Source organism: Hyaena hyaena, unplaced genomic scaffold (assembly GCF_003009895.1).
Source record: "Hyaena hyaena isolate Hyena2069 unplaced genomic scaffold, ASM300989v1 scaffold_276, whole genome shotgun sequence".
In the NCBI taxonomy this organism is placed as follows: domain Eukaryota; kingdom Metazoa; phylum Chordata; class Mammalia; order Carnivora; family Hyaenidae; genus Hyaena; species Hyaena hyaena.
In genome coordinates, this window is record NW_024080909.1 from 1,183,956 (window position 1) to 1,204,162 (window position 20,207).

The following is a 20,207-nucleotide window of genomic DNA, read 5'->3' on the forward strand; positions in this document are numbered from 1 at the left end:
AATCACATACTCTCTCCAGGAGATCTGTAATCAGATGGTGGAATGCGCTTAAAGAGAATGGTCATGGTGAGTCTGTGGGTGCTATTTTAGCCATGGGAAAAGTGAAAAGTAGGCAAAGAAAGGAATCTGGAGATAGAGGGGCAAACAGTTTACAGAGATAATCAGAGTAACTTCGTGGCCCCAGAGTGGAAAAGACAGAGTACAGCCATCTTTCTCAGTCAAATCTCCTCACTCTCACTGTCCAGCTCCACATTCCATGAGGCCCAACCATTGCTTCATTTCTATGAAAAGGCCTTTAATAAACTCTTTAACTTGCTTGCAATTTCTCATAACTTAGAGGCTTTAATGTAATAGAAATTACACACCCAAGGTTCAAGGTTGTCCTCCTTAGAACCCAGTCAACAAGCATTTATTTAACATCCGCATTAGGTTCAACATTAAGCGATCTTTCCCCAAATTAGCATCCTCCCCCGTGGTCCATTAAGAAAAGGTTTACTCTGAGCCTAGTCCTGGGCTTAGCAAGTGGGTGGAGAGGTCTACTGTATGGACCTCACTGAGTGAACGAAACGTGACCCTCAAAGGCAACCTGGGTCCCTGGGGTGGTGAGGAGTGATCAAGGGTCAAGCAAAAATTAATCTTCCCACTGACTCCCTAAACTTCTAGCCATGCTCATTCGTAGCGCTACTGCGTAAAATAAAAACAAGACAAACAACATCACAAGACAACGAAACAATCCAGAGAAAGAGGGGAAAACGAGAGATTCCCCGGCACACAGTGGTTTTTCCCACATCCAAATCAGCTCTGTTCTAAGACCCCAGGGTCACCAGAGCAGCTTTGAAAAGGCCCAGAGAGGCAGGGGGAGCCCCACGAGTTCCTCCAGTTCCTCAGAAGACCACTCAAAGAGCCGGGGGCGGGTGTGCTCTAACTTACCGTGTTATAAATAGAATACGCAGCAAGAACATGGAATAGGGATTGTTGCCTAGAGAAAAGAGAATTTATACTGAACACAATTTACTTATTTCACATATTTTTAAAATTACCAACTTAAGTAAATACATAGTTTGCCTGAAAACAGATAATCTAAACAAAATCACTACTGTAACCAAGAAATGACCCCCTAGCTCAAATGTGAACAATACCCCATACAGTCAAAATTTAAGGCTAGATGACATCTATTCTGATAAAATTTATACCAAAACACACAAAGGGCTTCACAATCTCTTAAATTTGTTGCCACCCTTCACTGAACTATTTTCACTATAGAATCACGCCCCTGGGAGCAGCCAGCCTGCTAGAACCAGGGAGCCTCGCGAGGCTACGGTACAGTGCCCGCTCGGTACGATCCCTGCAGGGCGGGACAACACCGTGTGGGGGGCTGTATGTGCTCTCAACGAGCCCCCACCACATGGTGCTATCTGTCCCACAGCCAGGATGCTGGGGTCCAAGATTCAAGCGGCAGAAACGGGGATGGCTCTGCCCACTATGGTCCCTAGTAGTCCACGAGCAAAATGTTTGCTTCCCGTCCCATCGGCCTTAAGCTCCGCTGGTCCAGGAGTCCTAGTTCAAAGGGAAAAATGTTTCCGCCAGGAGACACAGTGACTCCCCTGAACTGGCAGTGGAGACTGCCACCCAGCCACTTGTGGCTCCTCGCGCCTCTGAATACATAGCCAAAGGAGGAGGCTGACTGTTCAGGCTGGAGTGGTTGATCCTGGTTACTAAGGAGACGCTGAGTTGCTACTACACAGTGGGTATAAGGAAGACTGTGTCCAGAACCCAGGAGAATACCTAGGGGGTCTCTTCAGTATAACCAAGCCTTGCAATTAAAGTCAATGGGAAAGTACAGCAATCTAATTTAGACCAGACTGCTAATGGTCCAGAATTAAAATTTAGCACCCCACCCCGCCCCTCCCCAGGGAGAGAACCACAACCAGCTGAGGTACCTGCAGAGGACAAAGGGAATATAAAATATGTAGTGGAAACCAGCCACAACCATGTGTCCAGTCACAGAAAAGACGGTTATCACTGTTCTGAGCATTTCTTGTTTTGGCATGAGTGTGTGTGTGTGTGTGTGTGTGTGTGTGTGTGTGTGTGTGTATTCATATATATTTAAAAATATTTTTGTTTTCCTCCTTCCTTTTCCCTTTTCACCTAACATATTAGCTATATCAGTCAGATATATTCATAATAACAAACTTTACATCACAGTATTTAGGTTTTATTAATATCAAAGCAAAAGAGTAACTGTCACCAAAGACTTTGCATCGTCTTGTGGGGAAAGGACTAGCATAGTTTTAGTCCTGGGCAAAATAGTTCAGTCCTAGGTAAAGCCATGTTAGGCAAAAGCATGACCTTGTATTATGTGTATTTGGAAATGGAGTCAACAAGGATACACTGTCACAGTCAGCTTTATGTGTCACCCTGGCTAAGCTATAACTCCCAGTTATTCAAAAGCTAACCTGGGCATTACTGAAAGAAGGCATTTTGTAGATGCGATGACAATCTATAATCAGTGATTCTAAGTAGGGGTGACTGTCCCAAATAGTCTGGCCGGGCCGATCCAATCAGTTGAAAGGCTGTAAGAGCTGATGTGAGGCTTCCCTGAAGCCTCTCTTCCTGTGGAAAGCAGCCGGCTTGTGCTCAGGAGTGCCAGCCTGTCCCTTCTGATGGCCTGCCACCCAAGGGGACGTGCCTAGTCAGCCCCTGCTATGTATAAACCAACTCCTCTCAATAAGTCTCTGAATACACATCTTTCACCGGTTTCTGTTTCTCTTGTTGAACTCTAGCTGATCCTGAGGTCAACAAAACTATTCCTCTCGCTCATAAACTATAGTACTCATTCATTCATTCATTCACTCCTCTTTCTTGTTTGTTTCAGCTGTGCACTGGGGTCACACTGATAGGGATCTATTTGTCACCAACATGGTCCTCCAAAAGTAACACAACCTCTAATTTCATTTACTAAGATTGTAATAAAAGTAGCTACTGTATTTTTAAGCATTCTTGGATCATAAAATGATTCTTTACCAACTGTATTTATCTTCTATGTCAAAGGTAAAAAAAAAGTTCAGTTAACCTACACCCTAAGTTTCATACAGCACGGACCAAATGAGCTTAAACCTTTAGGACGTATGTTAAAATTACAGTTCATATAAGACATTTTACTCATTCATGTTTTAAGCTAATGGAGACTTTAATAAACACTATTTATAAATGCCATTTATATTTCGTAACATTAAAGTTTACTTACTTAACACCGTATCTGTCTCTAAACATGATATGGTCCCTAAATGTGCGGTTGACATCAAGGTCTATTTGTCTGATGTCAGGTGAACAGCCCCGTGCTCTGTGTTTTAATTTCTGAAGAGAAAAAAGAGGAAAAGAAAGCACGTTTTTATGAAAATCAGCTGTTGAAAATAATTCTCATTAAAATAAGCCAAACCATAATTCTCATTTAAAAACTGCTTTCATTTAGGAAATCACGCCCGTGGTCGACCACTGAATATGAAAAGGCACACAGTGAGGCGATCCCCCCACCCACCCCTGTCCCTCATGCCCATCCTATCCCCTTCCCATCACCTTCTCCCACCCGCCTTAACCACAGAGACTTTAATTTTGAAGGAAGAACTTTCCCGAGTTTGCGCTGCTCAGACTACGTAAAGGCCCTTCACAGCTGAGCCACGCAGTCCACTAGGATTCCTTTTTTCTTTCCAGCACAAGATTTTTGTTTTCCTTTGAGCTAATCATTGCCTTCTTTCTTGATCTGCTTCATTTCCTTTGTGCTTGCTGCTAATCCAGTCCCCAACTCACTTGAAAGCACATCGATCCCCTCTGCCGCTGCTCAGTGGAAAAGGTCCTCTCGCAGTCCGGCTTCCTGCGGGCGTCTCTGCCACAGCCTTCCGGCCTGAGGACACGCCGCACAGCAAGGGTGCAGGGCTGTCCCTTCACCCTCTGTGGGGCCATCCTTCACGGGGGCCCCGTTTCCTGGGTCTCACCTCTTCTTCCTCAGCTCGTTCCCGTGCTGGAGGAGCGCAGCCTCCATTAGCTCCTGTGGAGGGTGTATGGAAGGTACATGTTTTTGAAACTTTGAATGTCGGGTAATTCTACCTCCTTCTTACTTACTTGTCTGGCTGTTTTAGAATTCTAAGCTGGAAACTATTTTTGCTCAAAAGGCACTGCCTTCACCGTCTTCTAGAGCTGGCAGTGTTGTAACTCTAATTCTAGTTTTTTTGTATGAAATCTTTTTCTCTCCAGAAGCTTGCAGGCATTTTTCTCTCCACATTCTGAAACTTGACATTTCCGTGCTGGATTTGTATCTACTTTTATCCACAGGGTTGGGCACTTGATGGGTCTTTTCAATCTTATCAACGCGGACTCCCATCTCCCAGTTCTAAGTCATTCCTTCTAGAACTCCTGCCGCCGGGTTCCTCCAACCTCCCTGCCGCGGTCCGCATTCTCCTTCTGGAACCCTTGCTGCCAGTGTGGGATCTCCTGGGCTGTCATTTACTTTTCTTATGTTTTCTCTAGGATTTTCCATCTCTCTGACTTTACCATCTACTTACTGGGAAACTCCTTCCGTTGTTATTCTCAAACTTCTCCAAAATCTTTCAGTTCTATTACGATTTTTATAATTAATAAGCTCTCTGTTGTTCCCAAAGGCTCCTCTTCACAGCATTCTGTACTTGCTTTATGGATGTAATTTCTATTTTGATCCCTCTGAAGATATCTGTGATGGCGTTTTTTTTTTCCTTTTTTTTTAAGTTTTCTTCTTGCTCTATCGTCTGTTCCTTACAATTTTCTTTTTTCCATTTGTTCTCGTTTGTCTTTCATGTTAGCTCCTTTCCTCAAACGAACAGTGGTATATCTCTGTCTGCTTCCATGTAAAAGGAGAACACTAGAAGCTGACGGAAAGCTCTTGTGTGCAGAGGTGGGGCCTCACCACCACGTCTTCACTGCAGAGGAACGTGTCTGGGCAGCTTCACTGGGGGTCCCCTGAGGCCAGTATGTCTGGGCTGGGCATGTCTCCAGAGAAGTCTCTTCCAGTCTCCTGTCGGGAAGACAAGCACCTGGCAGCCAATGTTGGGGCGGGGGGCAGGGGAAGCCCGGGATGCCCCCAGTGCAGGACACACACTCTTCTGTGCCCTCTCCACAGCGGCCCCACCCTCCACGATGTCTGGGTGCTCTCCAGTCCAGAGGCCTTCTGGTTCATTCTCTCCACATAGCAGACCTCGGTCTCGGGCCAGGGCTGCAGAGGGACCTCCGGGCTCTGCCGGCTTCTGCCACAGACACTGAACCACGTTCAGTGTTCTCAGCTTCACCCCCACTCCCAGAGGTACCTGGAGGTGGCAACTAACACACTTTTGGGAGGCTCTGAGCTATAAATCAGGTTGCGTCTCCCTCTTCCCACAGCCAGCCTGGGATTTTGTTTGCTCAGGTCTGCTAAGTTGACTACATGTTTGTCTGAATTCTGGTTTCCAAAAATGGGCAGCTCTTCTCTCTTCCCATTTTTGTATTCCCTGCGGGCTTGCCTTTTCAAAAACACTCTGCTGTCAATTTAGTGGCATTTCAGGGAGCTAAGTGAATATATTTAATCTCCCAAGTTTAACTAGATAAGAGATTAAAATTTATATTAATCTATACTTAACCATGCTTAAGTATAATTAAGCATCTACTTACATTATTATACTGACTCATTTACCATGTACTGGTGTATATATATCTATATCTATATGTGTATATCGGCCTTAATTAACTCCAATGCACATATATAAAAACATAACTGCTAATTCCTGACTTCAGCTAAAAGTAGAAAGAAGTAGACTATCTGGAATATGAGTTTAAGTGTTAAGTGTTTCATGACTATGTATCCTCTTGAGTTCTGAGGCAGGAGCTCAGAGAAGTGCAGTCTCTGTAGCTTTTGAAATCGTGACAAGTAACCATGGTCTACTTCAGAATCCTAAATACAGAGGAAGATATTTATGGTACTGTATTAGAATCACACGGCCACTAAAATGTTATTGAATGCTATCGCTGATAAAAGTTGTCTAAGAAGATATCAAAATTTAGTTTAAAATTGATAGTCTGTTCGTATCTGTCCTTTAATTTTTTTAAGATAATTGGCAAGTAAAAGCATTCAATTATTGTCCTACAGGCCTCCTGGCAAAAAATGAGAAGTCAAAGACAAAAGGAAACATTTATAGGACATGAGAAAATAGTTCAAAGGCAGAACCCCAAAAATATCTATAGTACCAGTTTCTCTATAGAACAAGAAAATCCAACATAAAAAGGCCTCAAGACAGAAGCAAATCCCAGTTAAGTAGTAAAAAAAAATAACAGGTCAGAAAGATGATGTCGTCGCCCGTTTACACACAAGTGTACAGAATACAAGAAGTCGAGCATATTTCTTACCCCAGCACAAGGAGGGAAGGCAGCTTCTATAGTTATCCGTGGGACTGGGTAGGCTGAGACCCAGGAGTGTCACAGTAATACAAAAATAACACATTTCATTTCAAAGAAATCAGATCTACTGACCTATAAGCCTGAAGGTGGAAGTGCAGTGGAAAGCATTCACATGCAAACGCAGGATATCCCTGTGTGCTGGGCCAGCAAGACTATGAAGCCTCCCAGAAGGCTACAGGTGAGGTAGTTAACCGCAATGGACTCAACTGCTGGCCATGAGACAGATCAAGGGCGTGAGAGGGACAGATGACACTGAGGTACAACTAAAAGAAGAGGAGGACGTGGAGGATGAGAGCGCCAGCTCAGGAGCCGGGACAATCTCACCCGCCCGAGAAAAATTTCAGCAGTTCGATTCCCAGTGAAGTTCCAACCTGAAGGGAGCAAGTCACGCCACCCCTGGAGAGGGAGAGTAGGAAGGGATGGGAAAGGCAGACCACCAAATAATGATGTCAGGACAACTCAAAGAGTCAAAAACAAGAATGAGTGATCATGTTGGAAAGGGTAACCGTGAAAGTACTGACGGGCAAGTCATCTCTGTTGCTGTTGGCGTACGGCTGGCATGAACTAAATGGATCTCTCGTGTTAAGGGCACTGGCCCGGATCACTCTATTCCATGCAGAAAAAGCCTCAAAGGTAACTGAAAGCGCAGTGCTGCCACTAGTACCTGTGCTGGGCTGAACAGGGCCCCCAAACTCATGTCTATCCAGAACCTAGAACCTGTGACCTGATTTGGGAATCTGGGTCCTTGCAGATGTAATCAAGTTAAGATGAGATCATCCTGGATTGGGGTGGAGACGGAATCCAGCAACTGGCACCCTCATCTGGTGGGACACACAGACAGGAAAGGCCACGGAGAAGGTCGCGTGCAGACGAGGCGGAGATGGAGGGATGCGGCGGCGAGCCCGGGGGCACCGGCAACCCCCGCAGCGAGGGGGAGCAGGAAGGACTGTCCCCGAGCTTTGAGAGAACCCTGGTCCCGCTACCGCCCTGGCGTCACACCTGTGTCCTCCAGCAGGGAGACAGCGGCGCCGCTGCTGTGGGGAGCCGCTCGGTGTGCGCACGCTGCGGCGGCCCGCGGAAACACAGAGCAGGCTGAGGACGAGGAACGGTGTTCTCTCATCAACGGAACCAAACTTTAATGAGCACCTACCATACAGCAGGCACACTGTTCTAGGCGCTGGGTTAGATTCTGTATGTTTTCTCAGACATCATTTTCAATACTGGCTCTAAAGCTATGATACTAAAAGCAAATACCTTATCAAAAGGCTAAGCTAACTCTAAAAGCCTAAGACATAAACCCATAGTCCGTGTAGGGCCCAAACAGCTAATTTAAAAAACGTTTCAGACACACAAAATAAGTAACTCTTTATTTTTATTTATTATTGTATTTATTATGTTTCATCTTGGTAAAATTTTACACACACACTATATGAAAAAGAAAAGAAAATATCAAGAGTATTCCAAAGCTCCTTTTAATGATGGGTATTGGGTTTAAATTATAAATAATTTTTCTTTTATCCATCATATTTTACTTTAATTTATTCCACTCATACACATTTTCTGAGAAACATATTTCAGAATGGTTTTCAGGTATGTTTCCTATTTCTTTCAAATACTGATATAAAAGTTGGGTTTAGAACGGGTATCACTGGAATGACAAGAAGGTAAATTTAACGTATTGGCTAATTTAAGGAAAGTGTCACGCATCACAGAGGCAAAAGTTTGACCTTTTATTAATAACTAACAAAACTTAGAAATACCGACTAATCTTGGAGGAAGTTTTTTTCTCATGCCCAGAAGGAAACAGCCAAGCACCTACAGGCAGCTATTTAAGAAAGGGATTCTGCTGTTTCCCCACGAGGTCTATGGGGGCCATGGTATGTCTTTAGTCACCCCTCACTGCAATCGCAGCGACGATCAGGTGTTAGTCTATTTTCCTCACGGACAGGCCCCAACACTGATCATTTCAAGGGTGCCCAAAGCCCTTGAGACTGATGGACTGATAGAGACAATAACATTTTCACTGAAGGATCTGTTTGAAAGTTAGGAAGTAGGCTGCACTAAAAAAACAATCAAGAAAATAACAGACTTATAAAACTCAATGTAGGATAATTTTAATATAACTTCAAAAGACATGAATATCTTACATCACCTTGAAAGCAAAGGAAATGGTTTTACTTTTCAACTTCAAAACAAGTTAGCTTTAGATACTCACACTATAAAGGTCTCTGGTTTCTTCTTTCATTTTAGGGATCTCCAGAAGTAGAGCCCAGACTTCACCTCGGAGCTGGAGAGGGATTCCTTTGTAAATTCTCCTATGAAACTTATTAAAAGAAACATAGATTGAAAGTTACAAATGACCAAATCTTAGACTGACCCCTCCAATCAAACTACTTAATATTCATTAGTCCTTTATTTTCAAAGCATCCATGGCAAGTGATAACACTTTGACATGGGGCACGGGGATCCTATTATCTCTGCTCTTTCAATCCTGGCAGGGAGACATACACAGAAAGGACACCGTAAGGAGACGGTAAGTATGTCTAGTGATTAGTATTTTCATACCATTAGAAAGGCACCCCTCACGCGCATGAAAGCACAGTCAGCGCTCTTTTTTAAGGCGTGAGCATCTGATTTACATATTCCCCATTGATAGAAGTAACTAGTTATGTACTTTCTTCCTTTTCCTCCCTTTGTCTAAAAGACTCTAAATAACAAAAAGGTTGCCTTGTCCCAGAAGTGTTCTCACGGAGTGCAGAGAATACTGGAACCCCTAATACCTTTTCCTGCAGCAGCTCCTCTCTGGGGCTGTCCAGAACGTGTCGGCACAGCGTAGCCTGTCTATACAGCGCACCACTCAGCCAACGCCAGCCTCAATCCTCAGTTCTCTCCCCGACACGCGCCTCCCAATCTCTCTCCTGCGATCCCCCCTCCCCCCTTCCTCTCCCTGTTCCCTCTCCTCTTTTCAATTTTAGTAGTTCTTCAGGGACACCTTGCCATCACTTTTGAATGAAATGAAGAATAAAGTGTCAGCGTCACCACCTCTTTGGGTCCTTGTACGCTCCTGTGACTCTACGAATCTTAAGACTCTATATACTTCTCCATCTTCTCGTAACTGTCTCTTTTTTCCCCTCAAGGCTAATTATTCAAAATAACATACACATCTACTGTGGTCATTACAAAGCTGTGCATAACAAAACTTGAACCTTTAAAGTAAATGTCCAAACAATGATTAAACAAATTATGGCAGAAATCTTAAGGAGTAAGGTAAGAATACGTACATAGTTACTTTGATGATTAAAATAACATATGTTAACAGTATGGCTAAGAAAACAAGATGTAAGTTCTAATAACTGAAATGCTGACAAGTTATGAACGAACAAGCAGGATTTCAACTCCTGCTTTGTACTACCTAGCTTTGGGACACTAAAGCTTTAGTAACGAAGTCATGAGGTAGCTTTATGACACGGACTGTGTGGTTTAAAATGATTAACACTATAGAATAACTTTTACTGTGAAATAGCGAATATTAAGAAGTTGATTCATTTCTAGATTCAATTCTATATGTAATTTCAGCTTTGTTCTTCTGGTATAAACACACTGCCTCAAATGTGAAATTTCAGCACAGTGACTAGAATCATCAATGTGTTAACTCACGCAGTCGCTCTAACTGCAGGAATATATATGGAAAGGTTTTTTGTAAACTAGACTCTGCTACTTGGAACGTTTCCCATGTACTAAACACTGACCACTGTTAACTATAAACTGAGCATAGTTTAAAAAAAACAGTAAATTTAAGATTTACTTTACTAAAGAAAGTCTGCCATCTACATTCATTCCAAAGCTGTAATATATATTATTACCTTTTTAAAAGTATTTTCAAATTATCTGCTAAAGGGGTGCCTGGGTGGCTCAGTTGGTTAGGCGTCCAACTTCGGCTCAGGTCATGATCTCATGGTTCGTGGGTTTGAGCCCCACGTCGGGCTCTGTGCTGACAGCCAGCTCAGAGCCTGGAGCTTGTTTCAGATTCTGTATCTCCCTCTCTCTCTGCCCCTCCGCTGCGCTCTCTCTCTCTGTCTCTCTCAAAAATAAATAAAACATTAAAAAAAAATTATCTGCTACATTTGTAAAGATGCTATACTATAAGCGTCAGGTATGAATATTTGAAGGTGTGGACATTACTGCAAATGTGAAAAGGGAAATTTCAACAGTCAAGTGGAAGATGATGGCAGGCAAACAGTAACTTCGGTGAACCTGAACCTCCATTAGGCTGATGTTTTCAATGAATAAGAGTTCTGACATATATTTCTCAAACTATTATTACTTGAAAAGACTTTAGACATTATTTTACTGTTTTCCTTCAATTCTGTATTCAACAACTATACACAAATGCCCATGTTTCATCTTCCAGTAAATCTAAAATTAAAAAAAAAAAAAAAGACAGTTTTACTGTTTCCTTTCAAGACAATGGCTTTTTTTCTCTCTTACTGTACTGGTCAGACTCTCCAGCATAATGCTAAATGGCAAGGGATGAGAGTAAATATCATGTCTTGTTACTGAGCTTGCAGAGAAAATTTACTCTTTCACCAGGACAGTCTGATGGCCGCGATAGTTTTGTAGATGCCCTGGACTGTGTCAAAGTAGTTTCCTTCCATTGTGACTTAACTGAGAGTTTTTATCAGCAATGGATGTTTGATTTGTTAAATGCTTTTTCTACACTGATTCAGATGTGTTTTTCTTTTTTTAGTTTTTTAATATGTTGAATTACTTTAACTGATGTTCAGATGCTAAACTAACTTTGTATTCCTCAAATAAACCTCACTTGGTCATGATTTGACATGCTAAAAAAAAAAAAATCAAATGATGATTATATTAAGAAGAAATAAGAGAAAAACATCAAGTAGAAAGAAAAAACTAATGATCCCAGTGCTACTCCACAATTAAAATGAAAAATGAGGCATAGCTTTAACTGAGTATCTACTATGTGCAGGAAACTATTTTAAACTATTTATAGATGTTTCTCTCATTTAATCATATCAACAACTCTGTAAGATGTTATCCCAATTTTATAGATGGTGATAGTGAATCACAAAGAAGTTAAATAATATGCCCAAGTTACACATAAGATGTCACCATCTTTTAGCAAAAGATAATAATTTTACATTTTATAAAAAACAAAGACCATCTTTCCAAGACCGCAATGCACATAACTAGTAGTCACTGTTCCACTCAAATGAACTTACTAAAATACATGGATCAGAAAATATTAAGAAATTCCAGAGCAGAAACCATAAAAATAACAATGAGACTGTACTTAAAAGGGAAGCGTAACATACAGAGTTCTCACCTCACCAAGTTGTACAACTGACACCAACGTAACACTGTGTCAACTATACTTCAATTAAAAAACTTAAAAGGAATATAAGGATGGATGTATCTGAAATCCAAACTTTAGGATGTAATGAAATAAAGCATATAAACAAAGTCACATATATCAGGAAAAATTAAATTCTGAGGTCCTAAAATAAACTATGCTTATGGCTTTTCAAAAACTCGCACTGTTCTATTACAGACTGGCATTATGGTAACATAGTTTTCATCACAAATTTTCAACTATCATAGAAATTTTGGAAATTCTGTAAAACAAAGTAGGTATTATATCAAGTACAACAGTTACTAATAGGATTTGCATACTCTCCATAACACTAGTCCAGTTTCCATTTGTTGAGACTCTATTAATTGACAGAGTAATATCTTGTATTTTCTCTAACAGTCTGTAAAGGAGGCAAAGCGAGTGTGACTCCCCTTCAAATGCTGGCAGACCAGGGCCCAGACAAGAGGCTTGCCAAAGTCAAAGAATTTCATCTTCTTACTCCTACTTAAGGCTACTTTCGCCAAATCACACTGCCTTTTAAGAGATCACAGCTGGAAATTAAGTAGTAGACTGCAGCAGAAGGTGATAGCTGTGTATTCCAATTCATAAATGAATATCACTCATTTATTCTAAAAAGAAACTTTGTAATGATTACCTGCTTTGTGGCCAACACTCACTAGGAACTATGGCTATGAATGAAAAAGTTCTGCGGAACTCAATGTGTAGCAGTGAAAATAAATAGGTAAGCAGAAAATTGTAGCATCAACGTGTAATCCTTTATCATAAAATAAAGTCACATCTACTACTGGCTACCGAGCTGTCACACGCTGATGGGTAAGTCGTGACAGAGACGGACTCAGAGGGGGCCAGGGTGGAACAGAATGGTGGGCACTACACTGTCTAGACAGGCAGGGGTGGCTAGTCCTCATATCAAAGGGAAAACTAGAAAAGGCTGAGGAAACAGGTGTCGGGTGAGGGCAGTGAACCTCCCGCGGTCACTTCCTACTGGCCCAACAAGAGCGGCTCTCCTCCTGAGACTGCGTCAGAGATACTGTGACGAGGGAGGGAAGTGAACGCCACGTGGCAGAGCAAGGGAAGATCACCACTGAAGGAGATGCAGGGATGGGCCAGGAAGGGGAAAGGTGGGTGCAGATGACGGGGAGGAAAATAATGAATTGAATCACTATAACGATTTAAATAATAAAAGTTATGCTAACATTTTCCAATTATTTATTAGGAGCCAGCATATGTGTTTCTATATCAATTTATTTCATGCAATATTATCATGTTCTTAAAGAGGGAGGAACTATTATTATCATCCCCAGTTTATGGATGAGAAAATTAAGGTGCAGAAAAGTAAAGTAACTAACCCAAAGTCATAAAACTAATAAAATACAGAAGAACTGAAATTTAGTTCGACTTCAGAGACCACATTTTAACAACCTTTATATAAAATGTCTATATGTTAGATTTAAACAGCATGTTAATATTCCAATTTGAAAAGTACTACCTTTGAAATTCTGTTAGAAATTTATTCTATGGTTATGATACATCAAATCTTAAAGAAAAAATAAACTAAGGTTCCCTGAAATCTACCTTTGATTCGTATCTTGTTCCCTCGCCAAAAGAATCAAGTAGTCTATTTTAGTCACACAAATACTTTTAAAAATCATCAACTGAAAAACAATCCATTCACTGACTTAATATTTTCAATACTTCTTTCTAACCTTAGTGGTGTGAAAACAGTGATGAAATGTGCCATCCACATCATCACAGTGGCCAGGGAGTCAGCTTTTCAGCCCACCAAATACGGCTCTCTCCGGGGACGTGCAAAACCCCAAGTGTGCACCATGAAACCCAAGTTCACTGCTGCCTCTTTACTGCCTCTTTTCAGGTTTCCTGCTCCGTTAGCTCCTTCACCTCTGCATCCAGAGAGGCAGGAGTCCCTCAAGTCCAGATCTAAAAAAGTTGTTTCTTTGTTTTTTAATTTATTCATTTACTTTGAGAGAGAATTCGAAGCAGGCTCTACCCTGTCAGTGCAGCATGAACTGTGACACCATGACCTGAGCCAGAACCAGGAGTCAAACGCCTACATGACTGAGCCACCCAGGGGCCCCTGGATCTACAAAAGCTTTAAACCATACACGAGGCCCTTCTGCCTCCTGTAACTCTCTTCTACTTCCTCTGGCCTTTCACTGACAAATACCAAAAGGGAAAGCCAACATAAAAGATGGTACAATAAATGGTTTTTTTTTTTTTTAATTTTTTTAATGTTTTATTTATTTCTGAGAGAGAGAGAGAGAGAGAGAGAGTCAACAGGGGAGGGTCAGAGAGAGAAGGAGACACAGAATCCGAAGCAGGTTCCAGGCTCTGAGCTAGCTGTCAGCACAGAGCCCGACACGGGACTTGAACTCACGAACCGTGAGATCTTGACCTGAGCCGAAGTCAGACGTTTAACTGACTGAACCACCCGGGCACCCCAAGATGGTACAATAAATCAACTCTTGAGTCAGACGTGGGATCTCCTGATTGCGACTAACAAGCTGTGTGACCGTGAGAAATTTATTTACAAACTTTGTGCCTCCATTTTCCCAGTGTAAAATAAAATGCTAATACAACGTCCATTCAGTTATTTGACTTAAAAAAAAAAAAACCAAAACCAAGTGTATCTGTCATAGGTACTTATCTGTGACACAACTGAGACACAATTACCTCACAACCAATTAATTGTAACAGAGGTAAACTGTGGGGCGCCTGGGGGGCCCAGTCGGTTGAGTGTCTCACTCTTGATATGGCCTCAGTTCTGATCTCACAGTTGTGGGATTGAGCCCTGCATCAGGATCCACACTCAGCTTGGAATTCATTCTCTCTTCCTCCCTCCCCCACCCCCTCTCCCTCTCTCCCAGCCTCCTTCCCTCCCCTGCTCACACTCACCTGCTCTCTCACAAAATAAATAAACTTAAAAAAAAAAACAGATTAACTGCATTTAGCAGACTTTCTAAAACCCAATACGACTCAACCCTGGCAGAGTGAAAACAGAGACAGTGTTCACAGAACACACAGGCACTGCAAACAACAATGGAAATTCTTTCATTAAAGCTTGGATTCTAACAACTCCAATATTCTCTATCATAGCTATATCTTTATTTCAAGATACTTTTAGAAAATTCTTTGTATTACCATTATGTAAGTAAGGAACCTGTGGAGAGAAAACGTATATCTCCTCTTGGAAGAGAAGAAAATTATGTGCTACTTTTTCTGCAGTACAAAATTTAAATTTAGTACAAATTCAGTACAAATTTAAAACAAGATAAGAACTGAAAGCAGCAATTCTTTTAGAAGGTACATTCTGTTTCACATCAAATTGGACCATATATATCATCAAATAATTCCCGCATTATACTTGTGGGAAAGGGCTTTAAAATTACACATCAAAGAAACAGTTCTGTTAAAATCTCTCTTACTGGAAACTACATTAGCCAGAGTTGCTGTCAGAATAATAGCCGTCAGAATAATAGACTAGTAGAATTGCTCATTTTTACACAGGCTTACATACTTTCACAGATATATGTATACTAGAGAAGAACATTAAGCTGTATAATTCTACAAATATCTTATGGGATTGGATGGGAGATGAAAGGTAGGTGCTGTGCATCGACATTTGCCCTGTAATCCCCACTTGAGCAATCTTTCCACAAGGACATGAGGTAAAGTAGGTGCCAACTTTAGGCCAATCTGGGTGACAACATGACAATGAACAAGGACACAGATGTTATACCTCACATTCTACTCTACAATGATTCCTCTCAGAAAATGCCTTAATGCTAATGTACACAGTTAATAAAATTGACAACCCCAAAATGAGCTTACACCTGATGAAAATAAAATAATAAAAGAGTCTAAAAGACTTTAAATAAGGGGATTTAAGGATGCTCAAGAAGAAAAGGGACATTAGTCCTGTGAGATGCCCTATGACAAAAAGATTTCCACGGTCTAAAAAGTTTCACTTGGGGCACCTGGGTGGCTCAATGGGTTAAGCGTCCAACTTCAGCTCAGGTCATGATCCCACAGTTCGTGCATTTGAGCCCCACATCGGGCTCTGTGCTGACAGCTCGGAGCCTAGAGCCTGGTTCAGATTCTGTGTCTCCCTCTCTCTTTGCCCCTCTCCCACTCGCTCTCAGTCTCTGTCTCTCAAAATAAAAAAATAAATAAATAAAAGACATAAAAAATAAACAAATAAATAAAAAATAAAAAGTTTCAGTTAATTTAAGGTCCTCTGGAAGGTGTGGTCTCCCTACCACATGTTATAATATAGTAAAGACTCTAAGGAGTCCTATAATAAAGGACTTAACTTTGGTTCATTCTGATATTCCCAACTTTATTTAACCAGAGAGCCTTTTTTTCATTTAGAACAGCTTCTACCACAATGAATTTCACAGCTTCCCAACATATAAGTACTTGTGAGGAGACTGGGGGTGATAATAAACAGATGTGTATGTTGCTTTAATTGGTTTAAAACTTAGCACCAACTGCACGGGGCAAAAAGATTTGGGGGGTGCTAGAAGCTTCTGGAAACAAGACTGCTCCTGCTTCAGGGAAAGCTTTGAGAGGCCAGCCTCATCCTGAGCAGTGTGACATGTGGGCATGCAGTGTGACAACTCGGACTATGGCAATGGTTTTGATCCCAAAGGGAGCCGACCTCAAGAGAAAGCAGATACTGAAGAAGGCAGAGAAGAGACGGGGAAGGAAACTAAGTCACGGGCAAGGCAACGGAGAGTCTGAAGCAAATCACTCTTGAAACCAACCTACATCTACACTGCCCAGTACATCCTCGTAACTGGACATCCTGTTCCAACATAAAGACTAATTCACTAAATTAAATTATACCAAAATTTTTAAAAAGAATATGAACATAATATTCCTAAAATTTAAGAAAAGCTTTTAATGGGAAACTCCACATTCAATTTGTATAGTATTCGATAGAAATAACATTATTTTAATTACCTTTTCAGTGTTCTTGTATTTTTCCCATCCTTTTAGCATTTTCAACCACTTAGTCGTTCTTTCAATTTCCAGTTGCTTTTGCTGAAATAAAATTGAAATTCATTGTTACTGTTTAAGGCTTTCATGCTTCCAAATTACGAAAAAAAAAAAAGTGCTGCTTAACAACAACAACAACTACTAAGAAAGTTAAGCTCTTAATTAGCAAACATACTATGTAACTTTAAAAAGTTAGAGAATTGATTATAGTTGTAGTAACAGTATTCCACAGCTAAAGCCAGGTAAAGAGAAAGGAACTGTTTAAATTTTCCAATGCTTTTAAACTAATTGCTGAAAATGCTATGTATTCTACAAAATCAAACCAAAAGGAACTTTTTATTAACTTTGCAATACATTTTATGCAGTAACAAAAAAAGACTTTCAGAATCTGATTCTCGTCTGTTACATTTTACTGAATTCTAGCATCTTAATGTTTTCAATGACCAAGAGGAAGTTCTCCTTACAGGAGAACTGGGTATTTATGTGTGTGGAGATTAATATGTAACTAGCAATATACTAGTAAAAAACTTATCCCAAATAAGTAAAAATTGCTGTCCCGAAGATCAAAGTTCAATGTCTACTCAGGGCAACTATCGTGGACACAGACAGTGCTGTGACAGGTGTGACAACATAAGACCAGAAAAGGTGACAGCAAGGTCACAGTGGAAGGGACAGTCAAATCCACCTGCAGATGTTAAGAACACAAGCCCTTAACGAAGAACTGAAAGATGATCAGGGTTTCATCAAGCACAATGTGGGATGCACGGGCAGATGTAGTTCTGGGTAATTCAGCACCGTGGGCGGGGGGGGGGGGGGGGAGTTCTAAAGAAGCACCAGGAGATGAGGCCGGAAATGCAAGCCGGGGTCTCAGGTGTCACCCAAGCTGGCATCTGGAGCGAAGCCGGGGAGCGGGGAAGGTGGTACAGAAAGTGCTTCCTCCTTCCTTTTTCGGTCTCCAGGAAAGGGATGTTTTTTCCTAATTATTTGGGTCTGTGGTCCAACCTCTCATCAACTCCTAAGGTGGTAAAGTGACTCACCTAATTAGTAAATTTAGAAAAAGAACCAGGCACGCACAGCTCAACTGTCCCTTTGCTTTGGCAGCCTGACACAAATGTGGAAGGCACATTTATACTCCATCCTTTCAGACAGAGAAAAATACCCTCCCAGCCAAAAAGTCTGCGGGGACCCCTTTGTCTGTGGGACCAGGTGAGGAAGAGTCAGGGGCCCACTGCTGCCTCACACCTAACACGCACTCTCCCCTAACAACTCTGCACCCCGCAAAGGCACACAGGTCTGCGGTCTCCCCAGTCCCCGGACACAGAACAGTGCCAGACACAGAGAAGGTACCTAAGTATTTCATTCTCATGAAAAGAATCTAAAGTAATCCTTTCTTAGGAGTGAGCTGAGATTCTGCCATTTTGTTAATTCTCCTCAATTCCCACATTTTCTATTCTGGAGGCCTCTGTGAGTGTAATAAGTAGATGAAGCAAAAGCAAAGGAAACGAAAGACTATACAGGAAGGAAAACCGTTCTGAAGATATACTTTATGCTCCAAACAGTAAGCTTATGACAACCCTGTGAGGTAAGTTTAATTGTCCGTGTTTTACAAATAAGGGAACAGAGGTACAAGGGGGTTAAATAACTTTTAAATCCCCCTATCTAGTAAAGTCAGTTTGAAGAGAGGTTCAAAGCCCGGCAGCCTGGCTTCAGGACCTGCACTCTCAGCCACCACAACTATGTCTCTTGCTTCCCACGTGTCCTCAGTTCAGGTAATTATAGTTTACATGAAAGCAATTGCTCTTTATCAACGGTCTTCAAGGCAGTCTCACCCAGGCAGATGGCATATGCCCACCATCAATATTTTTAGATTTAAAAGAAGCATAAAATCCCAAGGAAAATCCGGATTTCAGGAGAAGATTCTCAATTTCTAAAAACGAAAATATTTTTAGAGAATTTTAGAGAATTTAAAATTTAAAGAATTTTATTTTTAAGGATATTTTTAAAACTAATTACTTCTTAACTCTTTCTAAAAATTGTGATGGGCTTTTCATAATAAAAGATGATCACTCGTGAGCAAAACATATTGTTATAATTCCCATTTTTCAAAAGACTAAGCATATTCTTTATTATATTATTAGTGATAAAATGTTACAGATGGTTCCAGAAATATGTTTAATTTTAAAGCTCAGTGGGGCACTGAAATCTAATTAATGTTTCTGCCAAATGTGACTTTAGAGAAGGCCAAGCTGTGAAAAATTAAGATTGATCGAAGTTTAGTATTTTTTTGTTCTTCTGCACTTCCTCCCCTGACTTCTTCATACACAGCCCCTTTCTCCACCAACAAGAAAACGCCAAATAATTCAAGCCAACCCAAGAGTATAATAACATACATTTTGCCAAGAACAACCCTGCTGAGACTTAGCAGGTCTCTTGCTATGTTTCATTTTTATGACTATGAATTATCAATGAATCACTTTAAGAAGTATTCTTTTTTTTAAAGGCATACTTTGTATTCTCGTATTGATCATACACATAGGTTATTTTAAATGCTACGCACTGACATGGAAGGACAAAACACACACACACACAGTTTTAGAAACCATTAAGTATGCTTTTCTTTCCCCTACAGGGAAGGAAAAAAAGAAAAAGCCACAGCTTGGGCAGCTTGGGAAAAGCTCCTGTGCTGCAGGGTTTGAAAATCCTGTATTAGCAGTTCCATCAGGTTTAAATGCTACCTCCGTGATGCCATCAGATGTTACCTCCATGGTGTCAGCTACACCCGACTTGAATGCACTCATGAATCTACAACTAAACGTGCTACAACTAACTATTCCAGAACTTAGTCTGAAGAAGTAACTGAAGTCACAAGGGACGACTGTGAACCTGAATGCTCCAGAAAAACAGGCTAAGGGACACCATCTTGCTGTGGACTCACTAACACCAAGGTAAACTAGAATGTAACAGCAAGTGAGAATCTCGACCTACGAGCTCAGCAGATACTCAGTCTCAACCTATTCAAAGCTATTTCCCTGACCATGCTACTCCCCTCCTCTTCTCCAACATGACTTCACAGCACCACTACCTGCTAAGTCTAGCAAACTAAAACCATTCGCTTCCTTCCCACTCCCCAAACCACACTCTGCTGGTCCCACCTGCGTCTCCTGCTACCATCACGTTCCCTGTCCTGCTTCAGCAATCCTAACTCCTACATGGAGACACTAACTCCTTACTGGTAGCTCAGGCGCTCTTCAATCCCGCCGCTACTGCTACCACAACTTTTTAAATGCATCACAGTTAAAAAAATCCCTCAATGGCTACTCACTATCTACAAATAAAG

General features: G+C 41.3%; 1 protein-coding gene across 2 annotated transcripts in view; it reads right to left on the bottom strand.

The window, feature by feature from the left end:
* The window catches only part of USP6NL (USP6 N-terminal like), a 177,284-nt gene that overhangs the window by 38,150 nt on the left and 118,927 nt on the right, over window positions 1-20,207 (bottom strand). For both annotated transcript variants that reach the window (XM_039246017.1, XM_039246016.1), the window contains exons 6-9: window positions 16,835-16,915; window positions 8,672-8,779; window positions 3,248-3,357; window positions 931-979 (exon numbers count right to left, since the gene is read on the bottom strand). In XM_039246017.1, the coding sequence (XP_039101948.1) occupies window positions 931-979; window positions 3,248-3,357; window positions 8,672-8,779; window positions 16,835-16,915 (348 nt within the window). The remainder of the gene's footprint in view (window positions 1-930; window positions 980-3,247; window positions 3,358-8,671; window positions 8,780-16,834; window positions 16,916-20,207) is intronic.